General features: G+C 33.0%; 2 protein-coding genes across 2 annotated transcripts; one reads left to right on the top strand and one right to left on the bottom strand.

The window, feature by feature from the left end:
* Window positions 1–2,367: 2,367 nt before the first annotated feature.
* Window positions 2,368–6,991, bottom strand: LOC123907353 (probable polygalacturonase). The gene is made up of 5 exons (XM_045957571.1): window positions 6,271–6,991; window positions 4,952–5,072; window positions 3,944–4,192; window positions 3,334–3,487; window positions 2,368–3,063 (listed from the first exon to the last, which is right to left on the bottom strand). The coding sequence occupies exons 1-5, from the start codon at window positions 6,700–6,702 to the stop codon at window positions 2,538–2,540; spliced, it is 1,482 nt and encodes a 493-aa protein (XP_045813527.1). The 5' UTR covers window positions 6,703–6,991; the 3' UTR covers window positions 2,368–2,537.
* A 2,909-nt stretch (window positions 6,992–9,900) lies between these two features.
* LOC123907352 (pollen receptor-like kinase 3) lies at window positions 9,901–12,949 on the top strand. Its single transcript, XM_045957570.1, has 2 exons — window positions 9,901–11,469; window positions 11,891–12,949. Exons 1-2 carry the CDS (start codon window positions 10,185–10,187, stop codon window positions 12,460–12,462), a joined length of 1,857 nt encoding a protein of 618 aa, XP_045813526.1. The 5' UTR covers window positions 9,901–10,184; the 3' UTR covers window positions 12,463–12,949.
* The last annotated feature ends 1,326 nt before the right edge of the window (window positions 12,950–14,275 follow it).

Here is a 14,275-nt window from a genome sequence, read left to right as displayed (position 1 = left end):
ACGATCTGGATCCTCTGCAGCGATGATGCCTGCTGCCATTTCTGCTGCAGTTTGTGGAACGTTGGATTGTGGCATGCTCCATCAATAGCTAGCGCACATAATATAGGTTGTGCTACTGCTAGTGTGCTATTTTTATTCTTTATGTATTGTACTAGTGTGTGTGATGCTATGCGTATAAGTTAAATATTTTTACTATACTAAGACCCAAAAAAATTATTTCTTCTATACAACATGTTTAATATTATTATTTATTTTTTAAAAAAATAATAATTGACTAACAAAAGATAAACCACCATTTTGGTCCCTAAAAATTTATTCCCTCCGTTTTTCTTTAAGTGTCATTTTATGTCGAATTTATCGTTTCTATTTAATTGTCGTTTTGATATTTTAAGGGTACGATTTGTCGATTATAGCTATTGTCAATTACTCTTATTTTTTTTTCAATAAAACTAGTTAATGTTATATATTTGGAAAACTAAAGTTTTTTTTTTAATTTTTTTTGGTACATAACATATTTTTTTTCTGTACATAATATATTAAATTTATTTGAAAGATAAAGTGTGTGCATAAAAATAAGAATTTATTGGTGGATTAAAATTAAGGTATACTAGGAAGATAATGTGCAAAAATACACTTTGTTAATTTAGTCCAAAAAATTACTATCAAATGAGATACTAAAAATGAATTTATAATTAATATAAAAATATAATATTGAACATGTTGTACACTACCTAAAATAACTTAAAAAAAAAAAAACACACACACACATACACACTAGCACAACCTATGGTTAGATGCGCTATTGAAGGAAAGATGGAGCATGCCATAATCCAACGGTGCACAAACTGCAGCAGGAATGACAGCAGGCATCACCGCTGCCGAGGATCTAAATGCTAAGTTCTAACATGTGTTCTAAAACATTGTTTAAAGAAATTTATAAAAATAATTTTTTCTTAAAGATACAAATTAAAAACTTGTCAAAATAATATTTACATAAATTTTTATATTAAATTACATTCATCCATTTATTTTTAAGATGAGCCTTAAAAATCTATTTTCTAATTTTTCTCTATTTGTTTTTGTTATGGGTTGAGATTTGATCGTTCAACTTATTAAAATAGAAAGAAAATACAATAAGCATGGCAAAATAACTCATTTGGTACGTAGTTTGTAAGACCATTTACAATGGTCTGTTGAAACAATATTCAACACCAAAAAAACAGTGCAATGGGTGTTTAATAAAGAGTTGAATGTGACATGGAAGAGAGAGAGGTTGAAACAATTCAACACAGTTGAATCTGCAAAGGGGGGACACGTGGCAAGTTCTTGTGGTTTTGAAGCAGGCGCGTGTGCAACACGCGCTATAGGGTGAGAGTGGGCGTTTCGTTCACGCGGAGAGAGAAGGAAATGTGATGAGATCCAGCCACGTGGCTGGCTGTGATTGGTTGGTTGGATTTTTTATCTATTTAATACTTTGAACTCAATTATTTCGTTGCAAATTATTTTTTTATTTTTTTATTTTTTCACCAAAATTCATGATTTTTTTTTGTCTATAAATAGAGACTTGGTTCATTTGATTTGGACACATGAAAAAAAATCGATTTTTTCACTATATTAATCTTTTATTATCTTTCTATTAGTGTTAATCTTGAAGTATTAGTTTTTTTTTTTGTGAAATAGATCCCAATAATAATTTAAACAGCCAAAATTCTTCTAATTATCCCAACAATTATCAAAATCCGAACAATTACCAACAATTTTCAAAATCCAAATCAATTTTTCAACCAATCGTTAAGTGTTAATTATTTTAATTTAATTTTAATCGATAATTGTAATTTTATGTAATTATAAAAACAAAAATTTAAATTTAAATAAGAATATGAAATAGAAAGTGGTGGGGTAGAGAAAGTGGTGGGGTATGGTGTTGAATAGAAAAACCATTGGAGAGGTTAAAAGTTGAATGTGTGTTGAATGATTAGGTGGAAGAAAGAGAAAATGATGTGGAGTGAAAAAGTGAGTGTTGAATATGTTTTGGTGTTGAAACCATTGTGGGTAGTCTAAGCAAAACAACCTAATGCAATTATTAATTTCATGAATATGACATGCCATGTCATACGTGTCACGAGGAAAGACTGAGTGTTCATCAGTAAGGAGTGGTTGGTTCACTCATTTGGTTGGGAAAGTTTGCTACATTTCTAATTTACATCCAATTGTCTTTTCTTGTACGCATCCACGTGATATTCATGTTTATCACTCTTCTAATTGTAACCATCAAGATACCTCGTAGCCGAACTCTAAATTACTGACCCATTTTTCTAAAAACTAGAGGATTAAAAAAAAAAAAAAATACTATAAGAACACAAGGACTATGCATTCGTGTAACATAGTAAATTTTTATAAGCATCTGAAAATTTTCGTATTTACAACTCCACTTCAGAAAGCTATAAAATGGAGAGGGGAAGTGAAGTTACAAAAGGAGAAAAAAATGAATCTAATACAGACATAAATTCATGAACGAGTAAATTGAACATGACACCTCAAAAATCATAATCTATATCTGTTACATTCTGGGACATGGAATGTTTAACCAGCTGTCCTTGCTCATTGTACCGATCAAGGTTCTCGCATGGAGATGGGAAAATGGTCCCTATTACGCGGCCGTGTACAAATGCACATTGAAATATGTGTTTCTTCTTGTAGGTTAATCCAACTGACATTTCACGAAAAGTTACATTTCTCACAGGAATCTCTTCGCTACCGTGAATACGTACCGGCACACGAACTCCATGGCCATAGATACTGGTGAAGCTAATGTCTCTTATATCTGGAAGTGCTGTAGGGTCATAGCCGTCATCAGGGTGTTCATTGTAATCTGTCTTCATCACAATTCCAACACGGACATTCTCAAACGTTATATTCCGATAAGTTATTTGTCGCACATATCCCCCTCGCCCAGGTGCAGTCTTTATCCTCACACCACGCCTAGAATCCCATACAAGAAGATTCTCCACTGTGATGTTGGATACCCCACCAGACATCTCACTGCCTATTGAGATACCAGCACTGTTTCATTTCATAAAATCATTAGTAACATGATCAGGTAAAAACCAACAAAGATGCAACAGCACAGTTAACACGTAGAAAAGTTAATTAGGAATAAAGACCAAAAGCTATATAGCTTGGCATGATCAGAGGCATTCAGAATTATTAATTTAAAAGCAATAACATCAAGGTTAAGTTAGGCTCTTAACTACATGCAGACGTATTAAAAAGCAGTAACACTTTTAATAATAAGATGCTGAAAGGTACGAGTTGGTTAAGTTAGGGATTCACCTGACCATAGAGCGAACAACAAGGTTTCGGATCATTATATTCATGGAAGGCCTTGCATAAGCAATTCCATATTGATCCCAACCACTCTTTATAGCAATTGCATCATCTCCCACACTTATGTAACAGTCCTCTATCAACATATCCTCGCAAGAGTCTGTGCAGGCCATAGAAATTTGGGATTATTAAAATTCTTCATACAACATTAAAACTAATATAGATGAAGATTCCAAGTAATAGTTCTCTGCCTATCTCTATGGTAGTCGATTGAAACAAAACCCAGATAAAGAATAACAGATTCCAGGTTAAATAGAGTACATCTTGTTTGTATACAAACAGACCGACACATTCACATATATATCATGGAAAACAACTGTTCAAATTCCAAAATTAATCATCCACAGACTTGAAGACACACATGAAAAATATTGACACCTCAACAACCCTGATCCGTCCAAACAAAAGGAAGAAGAAAAAAAAGATCACTTGATAATTTCCTGCCTTTATATTATTAAAAACTAATTACTTGAAGAGAGGCGAAGAACTGATCAGCAAATAGTAGATCATAATTAAGATATGATATTAAGTATTGTACTCGGTAGAAGATACTTGCCAGGATCTATGCCGTCAGTGTTTGGAGCTTCAATTACAGGAGCCAAAATTGTAACACCTTTTACTGTAATGTTTTTGCAGTCATATGGATGAAATGTCCAAAAAGGAGAGTCACGTAGAGTAATATTAGTGATTACAATGTCACTAGACCACATGATCTGAACAAGTGGCCCCCTTGTGTAGTTGAGACGCTTCTGGCGAAATTTTTTCCACCATGCTTGTCCTTGTCCATTTATGGTGCCATTATGCCCTGTCAGTAATGACAATAGATGAAATAAGAGAGAGCTTTGAAATTAAGCCGAAGCATCACATAAACACGAGTGGAAAGCAAATTTTAAGAGAAAGAGCTGTCATGTTAGTCTATCTTGGTTACCCTAATTATGACTTCCTTCTAACTAGCGCACTGCTTCTAGGTATCCTGATTAGGATCGTATTCTAGTAAGTGCATTGCTTTTATCTTGGATTTCTACTTAATAGTGCATTAAGCCACCCTTGAGGGTGACTTCTTAACCAATCAACATAAGATTACTGAGGATTCATGTGAATAATGAAAAACTTCAGTTATCCTAATCCTTTAATAAGGTTTATAGGGGTAGCATATGAGGCAATTCACAAAACTAAGATACATCAAGGAAGTATTAATAAACACCGTTGATTCAGACCAATACAAGACTTCCAAAATTTAACAAAATATTACCAGACCAGGAAATGTGCAGATTTTTGTTCACCACTAGCTTAAGCCTTTGAAATATTGGCATATCAACTATACAGATAAGATGGCAATATTATTTTCATCTTGATACTACAACGAAGGGATCACGAATTAATGTGTTGACATTCCTTCTTTATCCTCAAAATACACCATTTAGATTGTATTGCAAGATAAATACCTGAATGTGACTGGTGATAACAATAACAACGACATTCAACACTAACTAAAGAACTTTTTCACAAAGGATAAAACCTTTTGAACCCTTTAACTATTGGAAGCAAAATGAAATGTCCTTACCTGTTATCACAACATCTTTAAGATTCTGACCATGAATCAAACTTCCATATCGAGGCCCAGGACGCTCCCTTCCATACCCATATGAAGGCAACGGAGGCATGAGTGGCCAATACTTCTCATCCTGTTAGCCGCCACAAAAGATAACAGATACAACGTAAATAGAATGATCAATTACACGAGAGTGGGACAGATATGCAGTATAAGAAATAGATATACCTGAGAGAAACATAGAATACATGATCTAGTGGTAACTAACTTGAGTCATAGATATTAAACCCAAATTTTCCCACTCATTACCAAATGCACAACATAGATAAACATATAAACATATACTTATGACTTTGGCATATTATATGGTGAGTATTAACTGTTGATATGACAACAGACTGGCTGGTATCAAGAAGATTGCGAGCCGGAAAATTGATTTCGGACCAAGTCAAAATTTAATATGATCTAGGTAAAATAAATTTACTCCAAAAGAGAAATCAGGCTCTTAATTAAACATGATATTGTAGAAGATAAGGTCCAAACAGAAGCCCTAGACAGAAAATATAGTGGTTTTCATAAAATCATTTTGATGGCCTAGAACACAGTCCTTAATGCTCTTTGTTATAGGTTTGTACACCAGGTATTCAATTTTTAACATATATGAAATCAAAAAGTTATATGCGGTACAATCAAGGCAATTTGCAAATTAAACACCTCCAAACCAACAACTAGATGCACATTTCAATGCATCATAACACAAATAATCCAAAGACAATTTATAACTAGTTCCTAGTGGCTACAGTCAGTCGGTTTGCCCTGTCTTACTTTCTTTATGATAAAAAGGTTTGAGCATTATTATGGTAATAGAGTGATATTACATACAAAACACAAGCTTTTGTCAGTGTGTTTTATAATGGATAATAAACTATTAGTCATGTATTAGCCTATATCAGACAGTTTATCATAATGCAACTAATCAGCATTAACAAATAATACATATTCCTGATCATTATGGCTATCAATCTATCATGTAACTTCATAATCCCATGTACCCTTCAGAAATTTAATCACCATATAACAAAGACAAAATCCAGGATATGTTGCCGTCGTCTTCAATCAAGACAAAATTATTCAGTATCATAAATTAGAAAAGCAAAATACACCACCATTACCATAATAACACTCAAACCTTTTAATCATAAAAACAAGCAATTTATCATAACCAAGAACAACACAAGTAATTATTAATTTCCATTTTCAAAATAAAAAACATATAGTAACAAACAACAAAAACTAAAGAGTGAAGAGGAAATGAGAAAAAAAAAACTAACATCAATGCCAAGAATAACAGAATCTTGAGCTAGAAAAAGAGTGATATGGCTGGTAAGATTGAACGGTGCAGTGAGCCAACGACCAGGAGGAACATTGAGCTGGGCCCCACCTTTCTTCCCCAATTTAGATATAGCAGAAACAGCTCTTTCAAAAGCTTCAGTATTGAGAGTAACCCCATCACCCACACCACCAAAATCCGTCAAATTGAAAACCACGGGTCTCATCTTGGGAATCGGTCTAACCGAAACTCGTCCGAAAAACAAAAACCCACCAACCACCATGTTTCTTTGCCAAATAAAAACCGACGAAAAAGCTGCGATCCATAGAACCAAAAAGAGGGTCTTGTGTGAGGTTATGAATGCCGGAACGCAGCGTTTAAAGTCGAGTCTTTGGTGGTGGAACCGACCTAATGTTGAGGTTTCCACCATCATTCGGTGAAGTAGTTGTGAAATGGAGTTGGATTTAGCAGGTTACAAATTTGGAAAACATGGATTGGATTGAATTGGATTGGTTTGGTGTGAAATTGTGAGTTGGTGAGAAAGGTGTGGGTGAGTGAGAGAGAGAGTTAGTGTGAGAATGAAGGATCTGTGTTGTGTTGTGTTGTTTTGAAAGAGTGAATTGAAAGAGAAGGTTTGAGAGATGAGAACTGGAAGAAGTTGGTTGCTGTGACAATGATGGAGCAACCGTGGGTCCAATTATAAATTCATGGATCCTACTTCTTTTTCAATGGGTATGGAATTTCACTATTTTTATTTTTTTTTTTCATTTTTCAATTTTTAGTATAGTAAATTTTGTTTTTTGTAAATATATGATATGAGTTATCAACGTAAGAGTTCTTAGATGAGATGACACAGTATTTTTTAACTTAACAAAGGTTATGTGTTTGATCCATGACTTATATATGTATCAGTGTTAAAATTTTTAGGGAGAGTTTGCTGCTCATTTGAGTCTTACAAGATTCAAATGATTAGTCTCTATAGTTGCGCACAGAGAATACTCGATTTACACCCAAAAAAATGATAGGATTCGGGAATCGAATTCTGACCACCTATTTAAAAAAAATTATAAGAGTTAGAAATCGAATTTTGACCACCTATTTATGAATTAATGTCTATAAATAAATATTTCATCTCGTCCCAAAATATAAAAAAAAATTGGTAAATTTTTTTTTGGATATATTTGGTTAAAAATTTGGCTAAATACATCAATTTTGTCTGACTTATTTTTTCTCATATTTGAGGAAGTAGTTTTTTTTTTTTTTGAAACACGAGGGAGTAGTTATTATGTAGCAGAGTAGCTAATAGCTATGATTTTTTTATATATATAAAAAATTAGTAAGATTTTTTTTTGGTGAATGTAATTATGATTTTTTTTAAGGAAATTATAATTACTAGTGGCCGTCTGTGTGGTCCGATTTTATGAAAATAAAAATATGAATATTGGTTAGATGAAAACAAACAAATATAAAAGTTATTTTATTTTTTAAAATAGAAGTTAAGAAAAAAAAAAGCACAAGTTAGGAATAGTTAAAAAAAACTGTTTAGGAATAGTTTAAAAAAAAAAAAAAACTGTTAAGGCTATTATGAAAATTAAAAAAAAATGCTACACCAAAATTTAACTATTCCCTTTATATATTGGTATTAGTATTAGTATAGATGATTTTTAATCTCTAGTATATATACTTCCTCCGTTCCATATTATAAGGAAAAAAAAAACAACTTTTATCATTTTCAAGGTTTAGTTTTACTTATTATCATAAAATTAAATACAAAATGCATTTAATTTATTCTCTATCTAATTATCACATTTTACTTTTCTTAATGAGTGTTTTTTTCTTATATTATGAAAAAGAGGGGGTATAATCTAATATCTTCATGTCTCAAACCCTTTATATCTTTTATTAGACTAATTATCATTTATAGTATATACTCTGATATCTTTGTGTCTCGAACCCTTTAGATTATTTATAAGAGGTTGTCAAAGTGTGACGAAATAATTAATCGTTAGTTGGTTCAGTGGTGATTGACACTGAACTTAGTAAAGAGGACCACAGTTCGATCTCCCGTAACTACAATCGGGAAGGGACTGAAATCACTTGATGTCATAACTGACCGTTAAACAAGATTAAACTGATGGTGAAAGAAAAAAAAAGTGTGACCAAAGACGAAAATGCATACTGGATTATGGGTGTTTGAGACTTATTATTATTTTTAATACTATATATACTTATAATTTTTTTTAACAAATGATATTAATTTTACAATTTTATATTTTAAGAGGAATAATGAGTTATGTTGATAAAATAATAATTAATGCTCTTAAAAATTTGAAAGAAATATTATAAAAATAAAAAATAGAAAATGGTCTTATATTTATACATAGCTAAACGAACATTATGAGTCATACAAGAAAATAATTTATCTTAAAAGATAAGTTTTAAAGAAAATAAACTCGATATTAACATAATAAATAAAATAAATCAAGAAAATAATTGAAGTACCATCCACTTGTTATTATACTTTTGATTATTTTAATTTTAATTTACGATGGACACCTACAAAAGTTACAAACTACTTTATAAATTATTTCAAAAAAAATTCCTAATTTATAAATTAAGGAGAGTTCAAAGATGTTGTTAAGCGGGATGAGAAAATTTACCCATACAATCTGTTGATGATGAAGATCTCGGGAGAACAAAGAAGACATATTTTCTATAGAGTGAAAATTATTGAAGAAAAGTTGTATACAAAGTGAATGAGCTTTTGTGGTTGAGTATATGCCTCATAAATTCTAATATAGTATGAGAGTCTATGTTTGTTGTAGAGACCTCCCATATTTGAGTCACCCGTTGTGTTGATTCCACGTTCCAGCTTGCAAAGTCTTGGACGTGAGGGGGTGTGTTAGAAGTCTCACATTTGCTAGAGATATTTCATAGATAGCCTTCATGAGGGTAGTGCAAACCTCAACTCTCAAGCTAGCTTTTGTGGTTGAGTAGGCCTCCCAAATTCTAATAGAATCTATAATTTTGACACTTTATATTACTATTTTAAAATTAATAACATTTCTTAAAAATATAAGAATATATATATATATATATATATATATATATTTTTTTTTATAATGAAAATATAAGAATATTTACTTAATACTTTCTTCATTATCTACTTCCTTCATCAGGCACTATCATAGAATCTAGTCTCATGTTGCTTGCTTGTCCAAAAATTAAGGAGGACGATGGATGAAAATTGTGATGAGAATTGTTGGGCACTTGAAATCAGGGGGAAATGTAGTATATGCATTGCAGTTTTCTATAAGGTTGTTCTCTTTCTTTGTGCAACTCGTTGATCCTTTATGTTGCCATGGAAGCATTGTCGATAAATGACATATTGGAGTATGAAACAATGATACTAATTAAAGTGGTTCGGATCAAATAAATCGATTAAAATTGATCATTATTTACAACCAATAATAATACATTAAAAAAAAATAGCAATCATACATTTGCATGAATATATTGTTTGGTTTGAAAAAAGTAAAATAAAAGATAACCCTTGAAATGAATATGACCAGGTCAACGAAATAGAAGTTGTGAGAAATAGCATAAAAATAGGAAGCAATTGAATCCAATTGTGAAATTAACTATAGTTAGAATTAAAATCCAATATTGGTAATTCTGAAAGTTGAAGCCTCTATCACCAATCTCGTTCTCAAACACGATGACAACTTTCATGTTTCTGTTTGTGGTTACCCAATTCCAAAAAAACAAAAAAAAACAACACAACAAATATTCTTATCCAACAGAAAATACAAAAAATAGAGAGACAGAGAAGAAGGAAGCAAGACAACACAACCTCAATTTATCCGAACAGCGGTCCATTTATACCCGGAGGACGCTTCATATTCCGGTTTACCAATGGCCGCTGTTCGCTTCCTTCTTCTCATCTTCCCTCTTCTCATCTCTCATTCTTTTTCCGTTCCAGAAACTGAAGCACTTCTCAAACTCAAAAAATCATTCACAAACACACAGTCTCTTTCTTCATGGCAACCTAATACAAATCCATGTTCTCCTCCAAGATGGACCGGTGTCATATGTTTCAATAACGTCGTCGAAAGTCTTCATCTTGTTGGTTTAGGTCTCTCTGGAACAATTGATATTGATTCTCTTTTAAAAATTTCATCCTTAAGAACTATTAGTTTTGTTAACAACTCTTTCTCTGGTCCTATTCCTGAATTCAACAAACTTGGTGCTTTGAAAGCTATATATTTATCTGAAAATCAATTCTCAGGACCTATCCCTCCACAGTTTTTTTCCCAATTAGGTTCTTTGAAAAAAGCATGGCTCAATAACAACAAATTCTCAGGAAATATACCTGAATCTTTAACAGCTCTTCGCTTCCTTGGCGAGTTACATCTAGAAAACAATGAATTCTCTGGTCCTGTTCCAGAATTCAAACAAGAAATTAAATCCTTCGACGTGTCTAATAACAAATTAAACGGTGCAATACCTGCTTCAATGTCAAGGTTTGAAGCAAAAGCTTTTGCAGGAAATGTAGAGCTTTGTGGGAAGCCTCTTGACAAAGAATGTGACTCTTCTTTGCCTTCTTCTACGTATTCAATTTCCCCTGATGATGGTGGACAAGGTTCTGGTTGGGCTGTTAAAGTTATTGGAATTCTCATTGTTGCTACCGTTGTGGCCGTGCTTTTCACATTGGTAAAATCAAAACGTAATATTGACGATGATTTCAGCGTTGTGAGTAGAGAAAATAATGACGTTGTTCAAGTTCATGTTCCTAGCTCTAACCATAGCAGATCAGAAGGTGGTGGTGGTAGTAGTAGCAAAAAGGAATCTAGGAGAGGTTCCTCAAAGAGTGGTGGAATGGGTGATCTTATTATGGTGAATGATGAAAAGGGTGTGTTTGGTTTACCTGATTTGATGAAAGCTGCCGCCGAGGTTTTGGGAAATGGTGGGTTAGGTTCTGCTTATAAAGCTGCTATGACTAATGGTTTATCTGTGGTTGTGAAGAGGATGCGAGAGATGAATAAAGTTAGCAGAGATATATTTGATGCTGAGATGAGACGGTTTGGGAGGCTTAGAAACCGTAATATTTTGACTCCTTTGGCTTATCATTACCGCAGGGAAGAGAAGTTGTTTGTTACTGAATATATGCCCAAAGGAAGCTTGTTATATGTCTTGCATGGTAATCATTATCCACACTTTTACTTTCTAACGAGTTTGCAAATAATAATAATAGGATTAACATCGTTTTTTTCTTTATTGTTTATGAATTAATTTTTGGGTCTTTTTGTGTTGTTGAATTAGGTGAAATCACTTTATTTTGACAAAAGTTATACTTTGAATTGAAGCTTAAACAAAATCATAGTGCCAAAGTGATTTTGTGAAATTCAACATCCATCCAAACTTGCACACTACAATTATATCAAATTAACCGTTAATCCAAAGATTAAACCAATTTTATCTGGTTCAATATGACTACAATACAACCAAATCAAACTAACCGAAAAAAATTGGCTAGTTAAATGTGCTATTTTATATATAAATGCATGAATGATAATAATTGAGGTTGAGGGGTTGTGCTGTATATGATGTTTGTTTTGCAGGTGATAGAGGAACAAGTCATGCTGAACTGAATTGGCCAACGCGTTTGAAGGTTGTGAAAGGGATTGCACGCGGATTAACCTTTCTTTACACTGAATTCGCATCCGATGATCTGCCACATGGAAACCTTAAATCAAGCAACATACTACTAACTGATAATTATGAACCACTCCTGAGTGACTTTGCATTTCATCCACTAATCAATACAAACTATGCAACACAAACAATGTTTGCATACAAAACTCCTGATTATACAGTCTACCAAAAAGTTTCACAGAAAACCGATGTTTATTGTCTTGGAATCATCATTCTTGAAATCATTACAGGGAAATTCCCTTCTCAATATCACAGTAATGGTAAAGGTGGTACTGATGTTGTTCAATGGGTTTTCACAGCAATATCTGAAAGAAGAGAAGCTGAATTGATTGATCCAGAGTTAACAGGGAATAATACAGATTCAACTAATCAAATGTTACAACTTATTCAAATCGGAGCTGCTTGCACAGAAAGTAACCCTGAACAACGACTTAACATGAAGGAAGCAATTAGGAGGATAGAGGAATTACAAATTTAAAGATGAATACATCAAATATGTCAATATGCTAGCTCAATTAGTATGTAACAAACAGTTGCTTTTGTAGGTGAGAGTTGCAGGCCTAGGAAAGATTAATTAATAGTTACATTGATTCAGCATCTTGACTTAACTCTTCACTATTCATGAATGAATGAATGAATGACTCATCCTCTAAAAAGCTTTGCGGTAAACAATGAGTTATGCACAATACTACTATTAAGGGGCATATATAGAGGAAGAAAAAGAGGTCACCACCATAGAGGGAGAAAAATTACATGCATGTATAGCTTCATGGAACAGTTGCAACTTCTTTTAAACAAAATTAGATCCTCCAAGTAAATGCAAGAGATGCTGAAGATTGAGGTGTTGCTATAATATTTGTCCCTTTGAAGAGTTTAAAAATGTGAAAGGTGTGCCTCTTGTGCTGATAATGGCCCTTGTAAATTAATGTGCAATTCACAATATAATGAACCCATTTTTGTGACACCATCCTTAGTTCTATTGCTGATAAGTTTGTACCCCAAGATTATTTATTTTTTTCAAGTTTTTCTTTTATGCCTATGAAATCCAAGGGATTGCTTTTGTTTTTCAGTATACTCCCTCTTTATATTTTTTTTCAATTTGTAAATTGTAACTTTTAAAGTTAGATAATGAAAGTTATTTTGGTAAGAAATGTCTCATGCCATTAAGATAGTTTTCATGCTACTTGTATTTTTGTTTTCTCATTTGGAGGTTAGTAAGATGCTATGAAACAAATATCTGACTTCATAAATATTTTGAAAAAAAATATGATTTTATTAAATTTTATTCATATTTGTACTAGTTATTATGAGAATATGTTAGAATTAAATTGATAGGGAATGTATAATTTAGGATCAAATTAATAGTAAATTGTTAAAATATAAATTCTTAATTCATAGTAAATGGTTAAATGCAAAAACCAACTCTTTAAATTAGTCTATCCTATGTAACCAAAAAAAAATAAAAAAAATTAGTCTATCCTAAAATAAGGACTAACGTGACAAATTTATAAAATATTCATATTCAGGTTTAAATGTAATTTTGATTATTCTATTTTTTTTTGGATACAAAAGGGGCCTAAACCCAAGGGAAGAAACTAAACAGATATGACTCTACGGGTAGTAACCCCCATTACATCCATAAGCAACAAACTACTCAAACTAGCCGGACATTGTTCATAAATACGTAGTCCAGGTCCATGGTCGCATCCCATGTTGGCAAGAGCATCCGCACATGCATTTGCTTCACGGTATGTGTGACAAATTCTAATCTCCCAATCCAATGCTAACAGCTGACGGATTTCCCGAATAAGCCTCCATCCGGCAATACTACCAGTATTAGCACTGTTTAGCGTCTGGACCACAACTCTAGAATCCACTTGCACCTTCAACTTGGTGATGTCGTATTCCCGCGCAAGCCTAAGACCATCAAGCACACCCCACAACTCGGCAAGATAAGCACTACACATTCCTAAATGACGAGAGAATCCACCTATAACCATTGCCCGTTAGAATTACGGAGTAACCCGCCACAACCAGCTGCCACATCCCGTCTACTCGCGCCATCTGTATTCAGAACAACCCAACCCATCTCTGGTTGTTGCCACGCAATGTCCACCTCCAGCTGATGTCGAGTTGGAAGGGCGATATTATTAACATTTGCTGCCATATACTGTAAATGACAGTCAAGAATGTATCGCCATGGATGAATGGGACACAACCTTGTTTCATCATGTGTTTCTCTATTCCGCCAAGTCCACAGAGAATGACAACTTGTTGCCCAAACACTAGAC

Source organism: Trifolium pratense, linkage group LG2 (assembly GCF_020283565.1).
Source record: "Trifolium pratense cultivar HEN17-A07 linkage group LG2, ARS_RC_1.1, whole genome shotgun sequence".
Classification (NCBI taxonomy): Eukaryota; Viridiplantae; Streptophyta; class Magnoliopsida; order Fabales; family Fabaceae; genus Trifolium; species Trifolium pratense.
This window is presented reverse-complemented; position numbering and strand designations above follow the sequence as displayed.